The following is a 22,827-nucleotide window of genomic DNA, read 5'->3' on the forward strand; positions in this document are numbered from 1 at the left end:
CATGAAACACTGTGTAAAAGCTCCGGAGAATTTTGATTGATACTATGGTACTATATATATATATATATATATATATATATATATATATATATATATATATATATATATATATATATATATATATATATATGTGTGTGTGTGTGTGTGTGTGTGTGTGTGTGACATGACAATATGGCAGTTTTGGTTGTTCTTTTTAATGAAGAAAACTGACAAAAAATGCGCTTAACCTGTACTAGCCAACTGGAATATTATTATTTCGATCACATAACCAAAGAGTGAAACGCTGCTTGACGCTTTTATCACAGTTAATAAAGTCCAGAAGACGTCCAACATCCCTGGCGTCGTGATCGAATATGTAGCCATCGCGTGGTGGGACATCTGTAAAAGATACAGTATATTTGTAAACAATCAGAGAGAGAGAGAGAGAGAGAGAGAGAGAGAGAGAGAGAGAGAGAGAGAGAGAGAGAGAGAGAGAGAGAGAGAGAGAGAGAGAGAGAGAGAGAGAGAGAGAGAGAGAGAGAGAGAGAGAGAGAGAGAGAGAGAGAGGAGGGAGGGAGGGAGGGAGGGAGGGAGGAGAGAGAGATATCGTAGAAAACGACTTCATGTATAGTAACTAGATTACTGCACGCGCGCCTCAATCATATCATTAACTCCTCTACACACACACACACACACGTAACAACAGTTTTCGGGTTGGTTAGATAATTTTATTACAACACATGGTCTGTGTGATATGCCGCTATAAAAATATACAAGAGCAAAGAGCCAAAACGTGACTCTCCGATCAGCCTCGCTGTCAACATGATAGATTTGACCATATATTATATATGAATGAATGAATGAATGGATGAATGAATGAATGAATGAATGAATGACATTTATTTCAACCAGATAACAAAAATAAGCTACCCTTTCAAGGAAACATATCATACAAATATACAAAATGCATACAAAAGAAATAGACAATTGTTATCTGATATGGACCATAGAAATAGTTCAGCGGAACTAGTCTTGTCCATGGCCCGTACATTTTTCTACATTTCACATCGATAATGGGACGCACAAAGAAAATTGAACATTACGAGTCATGCTACTGTATTATATATTTTTTGGGAAAAAATAACAATGACATTCTCTGATTAATGTGACATACAGAAAAAAACTCGAATATCATATGTATGAAAGCCTCACAAGTGTCACCTAAATTGGAAAAAGGAGAGTGACAATTTTTTTTCGAAATGCGTGAGATTCACGTATGTAAATCTTACTCCACCAAACAACTTATCATATCAATATATAAATCTCCGCGTATTGCCAAGTGAAAAACGAATGTTATGATTTATCAATCAATAATGATATCTACTGTAGTCGTTTATTTTCGACGCTGGATTTATTTCGACTGAAAACGCGCAAAAACTTTTCCACGGACAAGAAAACCGGCTAATATTCTTATGAGTTCTTATAATTCGAAAGAAAAGGTGTAAAAAAAAACAATCAGTCGCATCGAATACACCAGACCGACGACCATATCAGTTATTTACCAGTATAGTCTATTTCCCCCTGGCATAATCCGTAAAAGTACGCCTGACCATAATGCTAGTCCAAAAATAAAACACAAAGTTTAACCACGATTTGTATGCATTAAACCATACACCCTGCGATTAAAATAACACAACCACTTCTGTATTCATATAAGTGTTTTGTGGTTAATTGCAATTTTGGGTAACAAACTTCTTATGATGATGTGCGCTAATTTTACTTAATATATTGTAGATTAAGTCATGAAAATATTCATATATGCATAAAATTGCAAACATATTATGATCACCAGAATTGTTAGTTGATGTTCAAAACCATCTTATTATGATTGACATTTTACCTGTAGTGTAATGTATGTATGTATGTATGATGTATGGTATGTATGTATGTATGTATGTATGTATGTATGTGCGTGCGTATGTATGTATGTATGTATGTATGTATGTATGTATGTATGTGTATGTATGTATGTATATATGTATGTATGTATGTATGTTATGTATGTATGTATGTATGTATGTGCGTATGTATGTATGTATGTATGTATGTATGTATGTATGTATGTATGTATGTATGTGTGTGTGTGTTGTGTGTGTGTGTATGTATGTATGTATGTATGTATGTACGTACGTACGTGTGTGTGTGTGTGTGTGTAGGAACATTTCGAGAACCGCAAAACCACTATCTTAGCGAGTTGTTCTATCACGACAAAGGTACGGAAACCCATATTTTTGTTCGAACGCGTTCAATTTATGTACAGGGTATAATTGTCTTATTATAGTCTTCATCCGCCCGTAACATTATAGATGTGGACAACTGATGTCATCTCTGGACGCGGCGAGTACACGCGGAAATAAAGTTCAATTATTCACACCTTTTTCTGTTTTTGGTGAGATTTGATTATGTATCCCATCAAAAGTTCCAGTGGTTTTCCTTTCAAGCGATAACGACGTTTTCAGATCGTCAGCCGTGAGTTCAGACAGCTTACGCCCGTTTATGCGGTCTCCAGTGAAACGCTGTTTGACGCTTTTATCACATTTAATAAAGTCCAGAAGACGTCCACATCCCTGGCGTCGTAATCGAATATGTAGCCATCTCGTGGTGGGACATCTGTAAAAAGATACAGTATATTTGTAAACAATCAGAGAGAGAGAGAGAGAGGGAGAGAGAGAGAGAGAGAGAGAGAGAGAGAGAGAGAGAGAGAGAGAGAGAGAGAGAGAGAGAGAGAGAGAGAGAGAGAGAGAGAGAGAGAGAGAGAGGGGGGGGAGGGAGGGAGGGAGGGAGGGAGGGAGAGAGATAGAGAGAGAGAGAGAGAGAGAGAGAGAGCGGGGGGGGGGGGGCAGAAAAAGAGAGAGGGGAAGAGACAGACAGAGACAGAGACAGAGAAAGAGACAGACATAGATAGAGATAGCTACAGGGAGACAGGGAGAGACCGTATTTTACACTGTTATTATTTTTAGATGTCTACAGACATCCTATTAGGACGCCCCCTCAACCAATTAATGTCGCAAGTTTATGTCTTGGCAACTCTCAATAATAACTATTGGGTGCTTCATCTTATGGATACTTTTGTTCATGTGTTATCCAACTGCCACGGAAAGGAAACTATCAGCTAATTAATATCTTACTAGACATAAACTAAAACGATTATTGTTGCACATGGTAAATTGAACAAAGCCATGATAGCAGTGCCTTGGTTAATGTAGATATATGTCACCCAATAATCTAATAATGTCAATACTCGATGTTGAATGGGTTTTTACATCATTATTTGAGACACTGGTTACACTGTGTGTGTGTGTTGTTACACAAACGCCCTTTGATAGTTAATATCAGTATGACCTGTCACAAAATTTTGAGTCTATACATCTGTCCGGAGAGTAGATCTTCCGTTGTCGTATGTTGAATTGTAACATAACTAAAATTACGTAATTCAAAAAAAGGTAATACTGTTGTATCTGTTTGTCGATAATGTCATCTTTTTTTATTTATTTAAAAGATTAACATGTTTAAAGTCAGACAAAGCTGAATAATTCACAATAAAGCACTACAAAAAAATACATTACTCTGTACAGATAGTGAAATGTCATATTCAGTTTAGCTTACACATGATTGGTTAATGGCATAAGCCGGGTGTACGTACTTAGGTTTTGACGTGCTTCAATATGAGTTTATGAGTTTCCTTGAAAAGAACACGCCCCCACACTCTTAATTCGTTTATTCTGTCAAACGGACCAGGAACAAGCTTTGAATTTTTATATGACAAAGTTTGGCGAGAATTGAAGAATTTATTTTTTAGGGAAATTTTGCAAAGGCATAATTCTGAGCAATACTTACCCTTTTCTATGATTTTTGGCTTATCGTTGTCTGCATCCTCGTAGTCTGTAAAAGAAGGCAAAATAATTAAACTACAGCCAAGTTTTCTAATCGAACTAAAGAAGTGCAAATATATACTGTCTTATTGCGATATGAAAAAAACAACAACCAAGCTAGTCTTACTCTTAGCAATACCTCGCATATGATATGCAAATTATATGCAAATGAATCAATGGCATCTACTCGAACCCACTGGTGCCACCAGATCGATAATATTAAAGGCACTGGATGTTTTCCAGAACTGTAAATTTATGTGAAGGCACTGCATTGATATATATTCCTGTGTTTGGGTGTAATTAGCATGTCTGAAGCCCAGCCCTTGCAAAGACTGGATATGTTAGGCTTAGTACCGACAATGTCGTGACTGATGCTAACACTACCCACCCCCACCCCCACCCCACACACCATCATCACCATTATCTAACCACACCGTTTTCCCAATAGATTCCCTACGCTTCTCCTCACACCACAACTGAGAACTGATTCATGAGCACTGCATGACAATTAGTAAGCAGTAATTTGACTGGTAGGTACTGACATCACAGTAGACTAACAGTAGTGGTAGTATAAACTGCAAGAATATAAATTACTACTAAGATTAGAATGAGTCACAATAAACTGTGACCCACACCTATTTTCATTTTCTAAAATGAGGCCCTCCTCAAACAACTGGTTTGTAAAACGTGGCCCACCTAATTCTCCCTGCCCTCCCCTTATAATTATTGATAAATTTGTCATGTTACCAGAGCTAGAGTCATCAGACTCATCAGTATCACAAGCTGATTTCTTGTCCATCATACTGTTTCTTCTGAAGATCTTCAATAAACTTGGTACTTTCATTTTAGCGCCTTTCTTGTCCATATCTGCAATTATGTTTAAAAGACACGAACTTGTTAAACCAAATCATGAATTTGTCATATTTGTGAGGTTTATTCCAGTTGTTGGTGTGCAGCTGTTTGTCTGTCTGTCTGTCTGTCTGTCTGTCTGTCTGTCTGTCTGTCTGTCTGTCTGTCTGTCTGTCTGTCTGTCTGTCGGTCTGTCTGTCTGTATGTCTGTCTCTCCGTCCGTCCGTCCGTCCGTCCCTCCCTCTATCTATCTATCTATCTATCTATCTATCTATCTATCTATCTATCTATCTATCTATCATCTGTCTGTCTGTCTGTCTGTCTGTCTGTCTGTCTGTCTGTCCGTCGATCCCTCCATCCCTCCCTCTATCTATATATCTATCTATCTATCTATCTATCTATCTATCTATCTATCTATCTATATATCTATCTATCTATCTATCTATCTATCTATCTATCTATCTATCATCTGTCTGTCTGTCTGTCTGTCTGTCTGTCTGTCTGTCTGTCTGTCCATCGATCCCTCCCTCTATCTATCTATCTATCTATCTGTCTGTATGTCTGTATGTCTGTCTGCCTGTCTGTCTGTCTTTCTATGTAGCTATTTATATATCTATATATCTATTTATCTATCGACGTATTGATCTATTGCTATCAACAATTCAAAATGTAATACTAGGAGATTGAATATGTATTGATCTATTGCTATCAACAATTCAAAATGTAATACTAGGAGATTGAATATGTATTGATCTATTGCTATCAACAATTCAAAATGTAATACTAGGAGATTGATTATGTGTTACTTTTGATAGTAATTAAACTTTGCTTTCAAAATTAATTAAAATTTGTTTTGAACTTCTGATCATGTATTATATTAATTTCAAAAAGTTAGCATGCCTCATCAATGTTATATTGCGACGAGTATCGAATGTTACTCTGAGATTAGTAAGATTAATTTCTTTAAACACGTTCCAGTTCACTTTTAATATTTAGATCTTTCATGTGAAATATTGAACTTTAACAGTTGGTTTATCCATAAATTTGAACAAGCCCACTTTCATATAACTACATGATATGTGTAGTTTTATCGAAATTTTATTGCAGGATATACAAAAATACAGAAAATAAAGACATTGAAACCTATTTTTTTTTCGCTAAAGACAAGACAAACCGATCCCCCAAAAATAATATGTGCACCAATCAAGAACAAAAAAAATAGTGCGACTAAATGTCACACAACATTTTGTATCACTACGCCTGGCTACATTCAAAGATGTACAGATAGGAGACAACACACCGTCCAGGAGAGTTTAGGGTTAGAGTTAGGGATAATATTAGTGTTAGGGTTTAGGTACCATATTATCAGACCACGTCAATCTAATCGATACTGATGACAACCATGTAGTGAATTAATTGTCAGGTGTGATTTGAAAAGACAAGCCACAGTGCTAGTGAGCCTGACAGGGGTAATTTTTTAGCGCAATGGAATCGGAGTATGGCCATATTCTACACTGCATAGAACTGTAACTGCCCCCCCCCCTGTCATTATATTACTGAAGGCTCCATGACAATATAAAAGACGTACCTGTTTGAGAAGAAGGTAGGTTTAATTGATCAGAGAAATTTGCAGGTAATGACGCTCTCCGTTTTTTCTTGTCGATCCATTTTCCAAATGTTCCTCTCTTTGGTTTGCCACCTTCTTTGGGTGAAACCCATGCTGCCGGACCTGAATGCAATTAAGAGAACCATTAAACCTCTATGGTCTATATTACTATTAATGATAACGTGAAATCGACATGGCTCTTAAAAATGGTCTTTCATCCATTCATCTCGACCATATATATATATATATACGTACACACACACACACACACACACACACACACACACACACATACACACATACATACATACATACATACACACACATACAGACAGACAGACAGACAGACAGACAGACAGACAGACAGACAGACAGACAGACAGACAGACAGACAGATAGATAAAGACAGCCGGACGGATAGACAGGCAGACAGATGGACAGACATGAAAAACATACATACCAGTGTAGTCCTTATTAGGGTCTGGTACGGGGCGAACATATGGTTCTTCTTCATCATCTGATAGGTCATATTCGGGTATTTGCACGTCTGAACGTGGATCCCTCGGAAGTAGATGTGGCTTTGTTGGTATTAGTATTTGATAGTCAGAAACATTTATCAAAGTTTCAAACTGCTGTTTTGAAAGTTTATAAATGGCTGGTTGATGGATAATATCTGCCCTTTGAACTTGACTGGTTTTCCAAGGTTTACAAAAGATCTCTAGAAAGTCAGGAACCTCAACTGGACCCTTCTTAAGGTCATCGCGGACATGTGCAACAAACGCCGAATAGGTTATTTCTTCGAGCAAGTGTATTGAAGTTTGGTCTTTTAAGATCTTGCCGGATCGACCCCGAATTTCTTCAATAAGTTGAACTTGAATAGGTAAACCCCTTAAGACGAGTGACGACAGTGTACCGGTATCTTCATCTTCAGGCAGAGCCCTCTCGATGAAGAAACACTTTGCATATAGTGGTATTTGTATTTTACAATATGATTGGTTTTTACTTCCGATGATGTATTTCTTCAGGAGCAGTACTTCGAAGTCTGAACCCTTTCTGTAGAGACTGTGTTGGGCTTGAACAAGGTCCCCCGAGCGTAATGTGCTGAGATCTTTATGCTCGGCTTCGTAGCCTCTTGTAACTTCTACAAGTTTATTGAGTCCTTTTTGACGTAGGTCTTCCGCTGTCTCATAGACTGGTCTTACATATTCGAATCTACCATCAATAGATAGTGGTATCAGCAGGTTTTCTCCCTTGTCAGTTACACCAACAACAGCATCAACATCTTGTTTTCGATGTACTTCTAAGACCATGTCTCGTTCGATGCCAAGTTCAGAACCATCTGCTTCGTCTGTAATCTTGACCGCAACTGGTAGATCAGTGTCCAGGATGAGGTCATGGATGTTTTTTGCAGGATTGAAGTCTTCGTTCGTGTAACTCTCCTTAGATAAATCCTCGAGTGTAATTTCTGTATCAACTGGAATTATAAATGGCTTGTCACTTGAGTCAAGGATACTGATAACTACGGCTTCAACTCTGTCCAGTTTTAACATGCCGGTAAAAGTCGCGGGGAGACCCTCGATCACACTCTCCTTCTTATGAACGGCTGTTCTTGGGAGGAGTTTTACTTTCTGGGGTAGGCGTTCTGCAATGTCTTTCAACTTGACATAGTCACGCTCCCAAATTAATTTGAAGTTGCCAACTTTGAAACATGGTAAATTTACTTTTTTTCGGCTATCCACAATGGTACACTCGAGGCTGGTTTGACCGATGGCTGAGACAACTCTTCGCAAAACTTGAAGTCTTGTTCCAGGTGTCACTTTAACACGATTTACTTCAAACCCAATGGATGGGATGATGTACTTAGGAAGCGCACCTTCAAGTACTTGCTCTACTGTTCGGCAATTCAAGGAACTTGGCTGGTCTGGAACTACCTCAAGGTGCCCATCAAAGTCTTCTGGAAAGGTCAAGTCAGGTGGCTCCCCTTCTTCCCCACAGATAGAGGCCTTGATGATGAATGTCTTCTGGCGAATTTGTACGATGTCACCACTTGACAGGTCAAAAGAATATCTACCATAAGTACCATCGACCACTTTCCCAGGTAAGGGTAGCCTTTTGTCTTCCCGGTTCACAAATTCTTTTAACGGTCTACTAATTAGTTTTGTATTGTCATGAGCAATCTTGAATAGAGATGCCATCTTGATCCGGTAAAATTTCTAGTATTTACTTCCTGCTATGGCAATACGATCTAAACTCTATAAGAGTGAATAATAAATAAGACAAAAACCATTTGTTTCCAATGAATCAATGAATCAATGAATCAATCAATCAATCAATCAATCAATCAACCAACCAACCAACCAACCAACCAACCAACCAATCAATCAACCAACCAACCAACCAACCAACCAACCAACCAAATAAACAATCAGCCAGCCAGCCAGCCAGCCTGTTAGGCAACCAACCATCCATCCATCCATCCATCCATCCATCCAACAAATCACCCAACCAATCCACCAAACATCCTGTTAATCAATAAATCAATAAGTCTGTGATGATTGATTGGGTGATTGGTTGACTGATTGATTATCGAATATCGATTACGACTGCCCCTCTCTCTAGCAACAATCTGGTTTTGTTAAATTATGTTTGTACAGCATGTATAAAATACAGGAGCTATTGTAATAACATTAACACATTTATTTAAAGTATTAAATACATAATTCTACGCCTATGTTTATGATATAATGGTAATAATCCAGCTATCATTGAGAAAGCGAGACTTGCAGTTTGCAACCTAAAGCTGTCAGCTTGTGCTGTGTTTATTCCTTTGATGTCCAATTCAAATATATATATATATATATATATATATATATATATATATATATATATATATATATATATATATATATATATATATATATATATTTGTGTAAATGATAGTGAACACAGTACATGGTTAGGCCATGCCAGTTTGTTAAAAAAAATGTATGATAGGAAGTGTCTTGTCAATGCTGTGTGATTACTACTAAGCAATCACACACGTACTTCACCAGTGGTACAAACATATATATCGTCGATAGTTACAAAATAAAATGATATTTACAGCTACTAGGGCTATTAGTCGCATATACCATTCTGCTAAAAGTATATTTATTGATGTGACGCAGTCCGTTCAATTCCCAATTTAAAGTCCAATGGTTGTGCGGTGCGCATCTTTCGGTGCGCATATGTTTTTGAATGTTTACTAACACTTGAAGACACTTCTTTGACAATAACATTTTAAAGGTTTCGTGTTTTGAAGTGTAACCCCAAGTGTTTTGGTGGGATCTATTCTCTTGTATCAACTTGTTTAAAGCATGTCTTTCTGTCCCTTGTTGAACAGTGAACATTCCGTTGTGTGTGGACTCAATGGGCACAAGTTACTTGGACGACCGCTGCGATCTATCATCGACCCTACCACGAGTGCATAGTATATGGTTTTACTGAGCAACGAGGGACAGAAGGAGACAAACACTGGTACAAAAAAGCACAATTCAAACCAAGAGATATCTTGGGGTTACAGGTGATACTTCAATAAGTAACAAAACGTTTGAACTTTTGTGGTCAAAAACTCTTGTTTATAAGCATTCCTAAATATTATGCATATTGGAAGGTGCGCGTTGCACGACCACTTGTACTGTTTTCAAGTGGTTTACCAAATGTTGTTTACTTGAGAGAAAAAGTGCTAACGACCAAGTCCGTGTTTGTGTAACGCGTGTAAATGTACATTGTATTGTACACATGATATTTTTAAACATGTTTTCAAGTAGAGAGTGACAAACATGCTTTTCCTTTGCCGTTAATGTTTTTGCTTTTACAAGTAGAAAATGGTTTAATTATATGTTGTTTTGTCAACTTCAAAATCAAACTTCAAATTCGCATCCATTTGGCCATTTAAATCAATGCACAGAATGCATATGTACACACATTTACACTTGAAACCACACTAAGACCTGCTGTGTAACAGATATAGTACATTTATGGACAAACCGATAAATGGTTGATCATCAGAACATCAGAATTGTAAAATAGTGCACGTGTAAACCTGTCAATACTAAATGGATATTTTCATTCTCCTTCCATGGCAAACGTCAACCTAAATATATTACTAGGTGAATATTTTGTAAAAACTTAAAATTTATATAAAAAGACTTTTCTTCTCAATTTTGTAGTTTCTTCCACTTCACACACTAAACTCGAACGGTGTGAAAGCCATATATGTCCCTTCCAAAAGTCGTACGTTACTAGTAAATGTAAACCTAGTAGTGAAAGGAATGGTAATTGAAAGTGCTGACATCATCAATAGGCACAGAAAGAATGAACAACAATGGGCGCCATATTGGACGTTTTTCAACAGGAAATATTTCGGCATTCAAAAAATGCTGAAATGGCTATTTATGCATGATTTAAATAACGATATAAACTTATCAAAAGCATACAATCTCTGACAAGTATTGCAATTTTCTCAGTTAACACAAAATAGTAAACAAGGAGGTGTCAAAATGTGGAGTTAAACCTCCCCAGACTTTCAAGCAGTTTCCACCTTCATTTTCGTTTTTCTGCCTTCACAAAGAATTTGTCCCATATCTTCGAGAAGCTTTTAAGATTATGTTTACAAATAAACTAGTATTATTGCTTTGTTCTCTTAACTTAAAACAGTGTCTAACAGTCTCAAACTGTTGAAGAATATCGATACCCTATATCCAAACACAGCGACACTCAATGGATTCATATAAAATCCTGTCACTCAAGTTAACCATAAGAGTGCACGATATACTTAAGGTTGCATTTGGTGTCAGCGAAGATTATGAAAGAATTATATACGTTTCTTACCCCGAAACTCGTTGTGTCCGTGTAACTCGTGGTACTATGAGCTTACTGATGTTTTGTACTGACTGATGATATGCGAGGGTCAAGGTAACTACGGGCGTGGATACAACACTTAGCTCTTATTGACGTAAGGAGCCTGCGACAAAGCGTGAGAACTTTTAATGGCTGTGTACGTACGTGCGGAGAATTTGTAATGGATTTCCTTATACGTACTTAACACAACAGTGAATGTATTCAATTCTTTCTGGGAACGTAATAGTCCAAATCGTATAAATTATAATCGTCGGTGAAATATTGTACATTCACGAGGAAAAGACACTTGTCATCTATATTTGTGGCATTGCTATGGAATCCGAGCTTTCGACTTGACAAATTTAGCTTGACGGAAAATAAAACTATTGTTCGATATGGAAGATTGATTGCACATTGCAGTAGTTGATAGGGGTGACTTCGTTCTGTGGATATAATGACCCCGTAATGAGAACAGTGTTATACTTCTTGTAGTACTGAAATTTCCTAAAATGTACATTGTAAGATCATGGAAGTGATTGGGAACGCCACTTTTAATCACGGGGAGCAGCGAACATGCGATCGATTTTTTTTTGCGGAGAAAATAAAGCAGATTTTTCAGTTCTTTCCTTTCTTTCGCTTTCCGTGATTTATTTACACTGTAAGATACGTCTTGCAGCTCCGCCCTCACCGGCCTACTCCTTTGCTCGTCCCCGTGTCATCATTTTCTGAAAGCTCTTGATCCACTCTTTTCAATGAAATTGGTAATATTTGGTTTATGTACTTCCGGTCACGTGACTTGTACATACGTGATAATTTGCATTTGTGGTTCAACAAAAATTAGCTGACCATCAAATTACGACCAACAATAGAAATTGAACACGGACTCTAACCTTAAATGAGCCAAGTTCAACCTCAGTAGTCGTCTGAGGTTCAACGCTATGGTCGGAACTTGGGATATGTTTTACCTTGCGAGGTGAACGTAACACGAATTGTCGTGTTTGTTGATAAACGAAAAAAGAACACTTGGCATGGACATACGTACCTGATAATTAATATGTAATTACTGTAAGGATGACGACACTGTTATTATTTATCAATTAAAGCATTAAAGTTACAAATCTAAATTGTCAATCACGTGATCACATGTCGAATTACACGTGATCTCATTCCATGTTTAACATTCTGGTACACTCTTTAGTTGTATACATTTACATGGTTTAATGTAGGTCGTATGCAAATTATGTTGTTCAGTTGCAAATTTCATTCTATTTATATACTATTGCCTGTACATTGGTTATTTCAGTGATCTGGTTATCCAAGGCCAATGGCAGACTGACTCTGAAGTACCGTGACATCACAAGGTTTAGTCGAGCGATGTGAGCGATGTCGCTGTTTCTGCTTAGACCGTGGTAAAACAGGTGGCAAAATATATAAGCTGCATCGGAGCGCCCTCACGCATCGGCATGTAGGTGAGGGCTGGACATCGAAGGACATGACATATCATATGTATATGTATATGTTAAAAAAATGAAGAAAAGATCTCACCTGTCCAAATAACGAAAATAGCTGATTAATCCCTGAAAGATCCTATACATCCTCATATTATTGACGAGTTTGTATAGTATAGAATGGATATTACGAAGTCATCATGTGTCGTTATCGTGAAAAGACTTTACAATTCATATCACTGAACGTTGTTTATCCGACAAAACATTGTTTTGGCAGTTACAGGGGGTGGAGGTGGGGGAAACGTAGATTAGAAATTAAATGAGCCTCAAACAAAAATAGAAATTCGCTACGTTCTACATTAATCACGACCGTTGCACGCCAAAAAAATAATGCGACATGTAAAGCATTAGGAAGGTTACATACATACATACATACACACATACATACATACATACATACACACACACACACACACACACACGCACACACACACATATATATATGATTCATGCGAATCATTCTAACGCTTTACCAAGCTACTTATTATATGTTATAAGCAACATGATATATGTGTGTGTGTGTGTGTGCACATGACAATATGGCAGTTCTGTTTATTCGTTTTAATGAAGAAATACTGAACCTGAACAGCTTTCGGATTGATTAGATGATTTTATTACAACGATTGGTCTGTGTGATATGCGGATAAAAAATAAACAAGAGCAAAGATCCAACACGTGACTCGCCAATCAGCCTCGCTGTCAATATTATAAATTCGAGTCATACTACTGTTAGAGTATTTGACATTTTACGGGAAACAAGAACAATAACAGTCTCTGGATAATGTGACCTAAATAAAAACCATGAATATTACATGTATATGTATGAAAGCCTTACAAATACCACCTAAGTTGGAGAAGCGAAAAATATTTTTTTTTTCTCGAACGCTTACGATTCATGCGAATTATTCCAACGCTTTACCAAGCAACTTCTTATATCAAAATATAAATCTCAGCGTATTGTCAAGTGAAAAACGAAACGGGAATGTTGTGACTTATCAATCTATAATGATATCTACTGTAGTCGTATATTTTTCGACGCTGGATTTATTTCGGCTGAAAACACGCAAAAACGTTTCCAAGGTAAAGAAAAGGGCTAATATTCTTATGAGTGGTTATATTTCGAAAGAAAGGTGTAAAAAAAAACAAAAAAAAAACAGTCGTACTGAATTCACCAGACCGACGACCATATCAGTTATTTACCAGTATAGTCTATTTCCCATGCATAATCCGTAAAAGTACGCCTGACCCATAATGCTATTCCAAAATAAAACACATCAATTTGTATCCATTAAACCATACACCCAGCGATTAAAATAACACAACCACTTCTGTATCCATATAAGTGTTTTCTGGTTAATTACAATTTTGTGTAACAAGGTTCGTATGATCTGTGCTAATTTTACTTAAATATATTTTAGATTTAGTCATGAAAGTAGTCATAAATGCATAAAAAATGGAAAACATATGATGATCACCAGAATTGTTAGTTGACGTTCAAAACCGTCTTATGTTTTGAATGACATTGTACAAGTGGTGTATGTATGTATGTATGTATGTATGTATGTATGTATGTATGTATGTATGTATGTATGTATGTATGTATGTATGTATGTATGAATGTCTGTCTGTCTGTCTGTCTGTCTGTCTGTCTGTCTGTCTGTGTGTTTGTTTGTTTGTTTGTTTGTTTGTTTGTTTGTTATTTTAAAGAATAATACAGGTTGTCAGTCGAACCAAAACAACTAAGAAAAAACGGAACATTCTGATTTGCTTGTGTAATATAAATTAAGGACGACTTGGAACATTTTGGCCCACATTTCGTGTACCGCAGAACCACTATCTTAGCGTGTTGTCGTGATATAGAACGGTACGGAGACCCATATTTTTGTTCGAACGCGTTCAATTTATGTACACGGTATAATTGTTTTATTATAGTCTTCATCCGCCCGTAACATTATAGGTGTGGGCAACTGATGTAATCTCTGGACGCGGCAAGTACACGCGGAAATAAAGTTCAATTATTCACACACTTTTCTGTTTTTGGTGAGATTTGATTATGTATCCCATCAAAAGTTCCAGTGGTTTTCCTTTCAAGCGATAACGACGTTTCAGATCGTCAGCCGTGAGTTCAGACAGCTTACGCCCGTTTATGCGGTCACCGGTGAAACGCTGCTTGACGCTTTTATCACATTTAATAAATTCCAGAAGACGTCCAACATCCCTGGCGTCGTAATCGAATATGTAGTCATCGGATGGTGGAACGTCTGTAAATGAGATATGGCATATTTGTAAACAATCATACTGTGAGAGATGAGAGAGAGAGAGAGAGAGAGAGAGAGAGAGAGAGAGAGAGAGAGAGAGAGAGAGAGAGAGAGAGAGAGAGAGAGAGGCAGACAGACTGACAGACAGAGAGACAGACACTGACAAGGAGACAGAGAGACAGACAGAGAGACACATAGACAGAGACAGAGTGACCATACTTTACAGTTATTATTTTTGGATGTCTACAGGACATACTATTAGTACATCCCCTCAACCAATCATTTCACAAGTTTATGCTAGGCAACTATCAATACTTTTGGGGGCTTCATGTTATGGATACTTTTGTTTATGTGATCTCATTTTGACAAGCACGCATTTATCCTACTACCGGCGAAAGGAAACTATCGGCAAATTAATATGAGATACAAACTAAAATGATTGTTGTTGCACATAGTAAATTGAACAAAGCGATGATAGCAGTGCCTTGGTTAATGTAGATATAATCACCCACTAATCTATCAATGTCAACACTCGATGCTGAATGGGGTTTTTAACTCATTATTTGAGAGACCGTTACACTGTGTGTGTGTTGTTACACAAACGCCTTTTGATATAGTCTATATCAGGATGACCTATTGATACATACACCCAGTTTGAGTCTATGCCTCTGTCCGGAGAGTAGATCTTCTGTTGTCATAATACTATGTTGAATTTGTAACATAACTAAACTGACGTAATAAAAAAGAGTAAATTATTGTTGCATCTTTTTGTCGATAACATCTTTTGTTTTATTAAAAAAAATAAAAGATTTACGTGTTTAAGGTCAGATTAAGATGAATAATTGACAATAAAATACTACAATAAAATATATTACCCTGTACAGATAGTGACATGTCATGTTCAGTTTTGCTTACACATGATTGGTTAATGGCATAAGCAGGGTGTACGTACTTAGGTTTTGACGTGCTTCAATATGAGTTTCCTTGATAAGAAGACGGCACCCCCCCCCCCAATTCGTTTATTCTTTCAAACGGACTATGGACAGACTTTTATATGACAAAGGTTGGAGAGAATTGAAGAATTTATTTTTTTAGGGAAAATTGCAAAGGTAAAATGACCTTGAACTCTGTATTGTCTAAACATTATTTACCTTTTTCTATGATTTTTGGCTTCTCTTTGTCTACTTCCTCGTAGTCTGTAAAAGAAGACAAACCTATTAAACTACAGCCAAGTCTTCTAATCGAACTAAAGAAGTGCAAATATATACATATACTCTCTTATTGCGATATGAAAAAAAACAAGCTAATCTAAGCAATACCTCGCATATGATATGCAATTGATATGCAAATGAATCAATGGCATCCACTCGATCCCACTGGTGCCACCAGTTCGATAATATTAAAGGCACTGGATGTTTTCCACGTCACTACCGTGAATTTTTGTGAAGGCACTGCATTGATTATTTCCTGTGTTTGGATGTAATTAGCATATCTGAAGGCCAGGCCTTGCAAAGACTGGCTATGTTGGACTTAGTACCGACATTGTCGTGACTGATGCTAACACCCCCACCCCCACTCCATACACATACACCATTATCAACATTATCTAACTGTTTCCCAAAAGATTCCCTGCGCTTCTCCTCACACCACAACTGAGAACTGATTGATGAGCACTGCATGTCAATTAGTAAGCAGTAATTTGACTGGTAGGTACTGACATCACAGTAGACTAACAGTAGTGGTAGTATAAACTGCAAGAATATAAATTACTACTAAGATTATAATGAGTCACAATAAACTGTGACACACCCCTATTTTCATTTTCAAAAATGAGGCCCTCCTCAAACAACTTGTTTGTAAAACGAGGCCCATCTAATTCTCCCTGCTCTCCCCTTATAATTATTGATACATTTGTCATGTTACCAGAGCTAGAGTCATCAGAGTCATCAGTATCACAAGCTGATTTCTTGTCCATCGTACTGTTTCTTCTGAAGATCTTCAATAAACTTGATACTTTCATTTTAGCGCCTTTCTTGTCCATATCTGCAATTATGTTTAAAAGACACCAACTTGTTAAACCAAATCATGAATTTGTCAACCAACTATATTTGTGAGTTATTTTTCCAGTTCTTGGTGTGCAGCTGTCTGTGTGTGTGTGTGTGTGTGTGTGTCTGTCTGTCTGTCTGTCTGTCTGTCTGTCTGTCGGTCGGTCGGTCCCTCCCTCCCTCCCTCCCTCTATCTATCTATCTATCTATCTATCTATCTATCTATCTATCTATCTATCTATCTATATATCTATCTATCTATCTATCTATCTATCTATCTATCTATCTATCTGTCTGTCTGTTTATCTCTATCTATCTATCTATCTATCTATCTATCTATCTATCTATCTATCTATCTATCTATCTATCTATCTATCTATCTATCTATCTATCTATCTATCTATCTATCTATCTATCTATTGACGTATTGATCTATTGCTATCAACAATTCAAAATGTAATACTAGGAGTTTGATCATGTGGTATATTTATTTGCAAAATAGTTTTGATAGGAATTAAACTTTGCTTTCGAAATCAAAATTTGTTTTGAACTTCTGATCATGTATTATATTAATTTCAAAAAGTCCCCATCAACGTTATATTGCGACGAGTATCGAATGTTACTCTGAGATTAGTAAGATTAGTTTCTTTAAAAAAACCACCTTGCATCACGTTCCAGTTCAATTTCAATAATTAGCTCCTTCATGTGAATATTGAACTTTAACAGTTGGTTTATCCTTAAACTTGAACAAGCCCAACTTCATACAACTACATGACTTGTGTATTATTAGAATTTTTTCGAAACTTTATTGCAGGATATACAAAACACAGACAATACAGACATTGAAAACTATTCTGTTTTTTAAAAGATAGAAACCGATAAGATAAAACAATCCCCCGAAATGAATGTCACATTAAAAGTTTTGTATCACTACGCCTGGCTACAACCACAAATGTACAGATGGGAGTGAATACATCGTCCAGGAGAGTTTTGGGTTAGAGTACTTAGGGTTAATATTAGTGTTAGGGTTTAGGTACCATATTATCAGACTACGTCAATCTAATCGATACTGATGACAACCATGTAGTGAATTAATTGTAAGGTGTGATTTGAAAAGAGAAGCCACAGTGAGCCTGACAGAAGTAAATTTTTAGCGCAATGGAATCGGAGTATGGCCATATTCTATGTAACTGCCTCCCTGTTATTATACTACTGAAGGTTCCATAACAATATAAAGAACTTACCTGTTTGAGAAGAAGGTGGGTTTAATTGATCAGAGAAATTTGCAGGTAAGGACAATCGCTGTCTTTTCTTCTCAAACAATCTTCTAAGTGTTCCTTTTTTTGGCTTGGCTCCTTCCCCGGATGAAACCCATGCTGTCGGATCTGTAAGCAATTAAGAGGAACATTAAACCTCCATGGTCTATAATACTATTAATGAACTATAAACTATTATAACGTGAAATCGATATGGCTCTTAAAAATAGCCTTCATCCATTCATCCCAACCTACCGGCACATACATACACACTCACTTACATACATACATACATACATACATACATACATACATACATACATACATATGCGTACACACACACACACACATACACATAAATACATACATACATACATACATACATACATACATACATACATACATACATACATACATATATGCATGCATACAGACAGGCAGACAGACAGACAGACAGACAGATTGACAGACAGACGGACAGACAAAACAAAGACATGGACGGATAGACAGGCAGACCGATGGACAAAAAGGCAAACATACATACCAGTGTATTCCTTCTTATCAGGGTCTGGTACGGGGCGAACATATGGTTCTTCTTCATCTGATAGGTCATATTCGGGTATTTGCACTTCTGAACGTGGATCCCTCGGAAGTAGATGTGGCTTTGTTGGTATTAGTATTTGGTAGTCAGAAACCTTTATCAAAGTTTCAAACTGCTGTTTTGAAAGTTTATAAATGATTGGTTGATGGATAATATCTGCTCTTTGAACTTCACTGGTCTTCAAAGGTCTACAAAAGATCTCTAGAAAGTCAGGAACCTCAACTGGACCCTTCTTAAGGTCATCGCGGACATGTGCAACAAACGCCGAATAGGTTATTTCTTCGAGCAAGTGTATTGAAGTTTGGTCTTTTAAGATCTTGCCGGATCGACCCCGAATTTCTTCAATAAGTTGAACTTGAATAGGTAAACCCCTTAAGACGAGTGACGACAGTGTACCTGTGTCTTCATCTCTAGGCAGGGCCCTCTCGATGAAGAAACACTTTGCATATAGTGGTATTTGTATCTTACGACATGATTGGTTTTTACTTCCGCTGGTGTATTTCTTTAGGAGCAGTACTTCGAAGTCTGAGCCCTTTCTGTAAAGACTGTGTTGGGCTTGAACAAGGTCCCCCGAGCGTAAAGTGCTGAGATCGTTATGCTCGGCTTCGTAGCCTCTTGTAACTTCTACAAGTTTATTGAGTCCTTTTTGACGTAGGTCTTCCGCTGTCTCATAGACTGGTCTTACATATTCGAATTTACCATCAATAGAGAGTGGTATCAGCAGGTTTTCTCCCTTGTCAGTTACACCAACAACAGCATCAACATTTTGTTTTCGATGTACTTCTAATACTATGTCTCGTTCGATGCCAAGTTCAGAACCATCTTCTTCGTCTGTAATCTTGACCGCAACTGGTAGATCAGTGTCGAGGATAAGGTCATGGATTTTTTTTGCAGGATTGAAGTCTTCGTTCGTGTAATTCTCCTTAGATAAATCCTCGAGTGTAATTTCTGTATCAACTGGAATTATAAATGGCTTGTCACTTGAGTTAAGGATGCTGATAACTACGGCTTCAACTTTGTCCAGTTTTAACAAGCCAGTAAATGTCGCGGGAAGACCCTCGATCACACTCTTCTCCTTGTGAAAGGCTGTTCTTGGGAGGAGTTTTACTTTCTGGGGCAGGCGTTCTGCAATGTCTTTTAACTTGACATAGTCACGCTCCCAAATTAATTTGAAGTTGCCAACTTTGAAACATGGTAAATTTACTTGTTTTTGGCTATCCACAACGGTACACTCGAGGCTGGCTTGACCGATGGTTGAGACAACTCTTCGCAAAACTTGAAGTCTTGTTCCAGGTGTCACTTTAACACGATTTACTTCAAACCCAATGGATGGGATGATGAACTTAGGAAGTGCACCTTCAAGTACTTGCTCTACTGTTCGGCAATTCAAGGAACTTGGCTGGTCTGGAACTACCTCAAGGTGCCCATCAAAGTCTTCTGGAAAGGTCAAGTCAGGTGACTCCCCCTCTTCCCCACAGATAGAGGCTTTGACGATGAATGTCTTCTGGCGAATTTGTACGATGTCACCACTTGACAGGTCAAAAGAATATCTACCATAAGTCCCATCGACCACTTTCCCAGGTAAGGGTAGCCTTTTGTCTTCCCGGTTCACAAATTCCTTTAAAGTTCTACTAACTGTCTTTGTATTGTCATGAGCAATCTTGAAAAGAGATGCCATCTTGAACCGGTAAAACTTCTAGCTATTGCCATACAATCTTAACTATATAGAGTGAATAATAAATAAGACAACATACATTAGTTTCCAATGAATGAATGATTGTTTGAATGAATGAATGAATGAATGAATGAATGAATGAATGAATGAATGGATGAATGAATCAACCAACCAACCAACCAACCAACCAACCAACGAACCAACAACCAACCAACCAACCAACCAACAAAACAAACAACCAACCAACCAACCAACCAACCAACCAATCAATCAGCCAGCCAGCCTGCTAGACAGCCAACAAACGTCCGCCAGCTAAACAGCTGTCTGTCCATCCACCCATCCATCCATCCATCCATCCATCCATCCATCCAACCAACAAATCAACCAACCAACCAACCTACCCACCAACTATCCTATCAATCAATAAATCAATAAATCGGTGATGATAGGGTGATTGGTTGACTGATTGATTGATTATCGAATATCGATTACGACTGCCCCGCTCTCTAGCAGCAATCTGGTACTGTTAAATGATTGCTTTCCAACATGTATAAAATACAGGAACTATTGTAATAACATTAACACATTTATATAAAAGTATTAAATACATAATTGTACGCCTATGTTTATGATATAATGGTAATAATCTACCAATCTACCTATCATTGAGAAAGCGAGACTGGCAGTTTGCAGCCTACAGCTGTCAGTTTGTGCTGTTTATTCCTTTAATGTTCAATTCTCATGTTCATTGAACTGATAACATTGGTCGTGTACCAATGTTAGACTTGCTCAGGTCTTCGGTCGTTTTGATTCTAAAGTTGAATATAATAATTTGAATATAATAATTTTTAAAAACGTTAGTAGTTATTTGTGTAATGCAAATTAGTTTTAAGTGCCCTCTTGTTTGAATCGCTAGAGTACGTAATCTTTCGACCTTTCTGTTAAGAAGTGCTGAGTGTTGGTGACTGATATCAGTCTCTTGGGAACCACTAGTAACAATGAATGTTTTTTAATAAAAATATTGATTATGTTTTCCTGAAAAAACTAAACGTGAGTAACAAACTCAATACCTTTGAAGATTATAAGATTAATAATATCACCCTAAGAACTGTTGCCAGGTGATACATACATACATATATACATCTATACTGCGGTATAGAGCACTGTCTTAGCAGATTGATACTCACCGAGTTATATATATATATATATATATATATATATATATATATATATATATATATATATATATATATATATATATATATATATATATATATATATATATATATATATATATATATATAATATATATATATCAATGTGTAAATGATAGTGAACGCAGTACATGGTTAGGCCATGTCAGTTTAATAACAAAAATGTATGATAGGAAATGTATTGTCAATGCTGTCTGATTTCTACTAAGCAATCACACACGTACTTCATCAGTGGTACAAACATATAAATCGTCGATAGTTATAAACGTTACAAAATAAAATGATATCTACAGATACTGGGGCTATTAGTCGCATATACCATTCTCCTAAAAGTATATTTACTGATGTGTCTCAGTCCATTCAATTCCTAATCTTCCGGTGCGCATATGTTTTTGAATGTTTACTAACACTTGAAGACACTTCTTTGACAATAACATTTTAAAAGTTTCATGTTTTGAAGTGTAACCCCAAGTATTTTGGCGGGATCTATTCTCTTGTATACTTACTTACTTAAAGCATGTCTTTCTGTCCCTTGTTGAACAGTAAACATTCCGTTGTGTGTGGACTCAATGTGCACAAGTTACTTGGACGACTGCTGCGTTTTATCATAGACCCTACGTACACGATCGAGTGCATGGTATATGGTTTTATTGAGCAATGAGGGACAGAAGGAGACAAACACTGGTACAATAAAGTACAGTAGGCGAATGTTTTGTAAAAAGTTAAAAGTTATATAAAAAGGCTTTTCTCAATTTGTGGTTTCTTCCACTTCCCACTAAATTCGAACGGTGCAGTGAAAGACATATATGTCCCTTCCAGAAGTTACTAGTAAATATTAGACGCAATCATAGGCACAGAAAGAATGAACAACAATGGGCGCCATATAGGACTTTCAACTGGAAATATTTCGGCATTCAAAAAAATGCTGAAAGGGCGATTTATGCATGATTTAAATAACGATTTAAACTTACCAGATGTATACAATCTCTGCCAAGTATTGCAAATGTCACACAATTAACTCGA

The 22,827-nt window shown here is 37.0% G+C and overlaps 1 protein-coding gene across 1 annotated transcript in view; it reads right to left on the reverse strand.

Moving 5' to 3' along the window:
* The window catches only part of LOC144445330 (uncharacterized), a 48,433-nt gene that overhangs the window by 12,242 nt on the left and 13,364 nt on the right, over positions 1-22,827 (reverse strand). The window contains exons 2-5 of the mRNA XM_078134869.1: positions 6,827-8,618; positions 6,349-6,489; positions 4,659-4,778; positions 3,877-3,921 (exon numbers count right to left, since the gene is read on the reverse strand). Of these exons, the coding sequence (XP_077990995.1) occupies positions 3,877-3,921; positions 4,659-4,778; positions 6,349-6,489; positions 6,827-8,561 (2,041 nt within the window). The 5' untranslated portion in view covers positions 8,562-8,618. The remainder of the gene's footprint in view (positions 1-3,876; positions 3,922-4,658; positions 4,779-6,348; positions 6,490-6,826; positions 8,619-22,827) is intronic.

Source organism: Glandiceps talaboti, chromosome 14 (genome assembly GCF_964340395.1).
Source record: "Glandiceps talaboti chromosome 14, keGlaTala1.1, whole genome shotgun sequence".
In the NCBI taxonomy this organism is placed as follows: domain Eukaryota; kingdom Metazoa; phylum Hemichordata; class Enteropneusta; family Spengelidae; genus Glandiceps; species Glandiceps talaboti.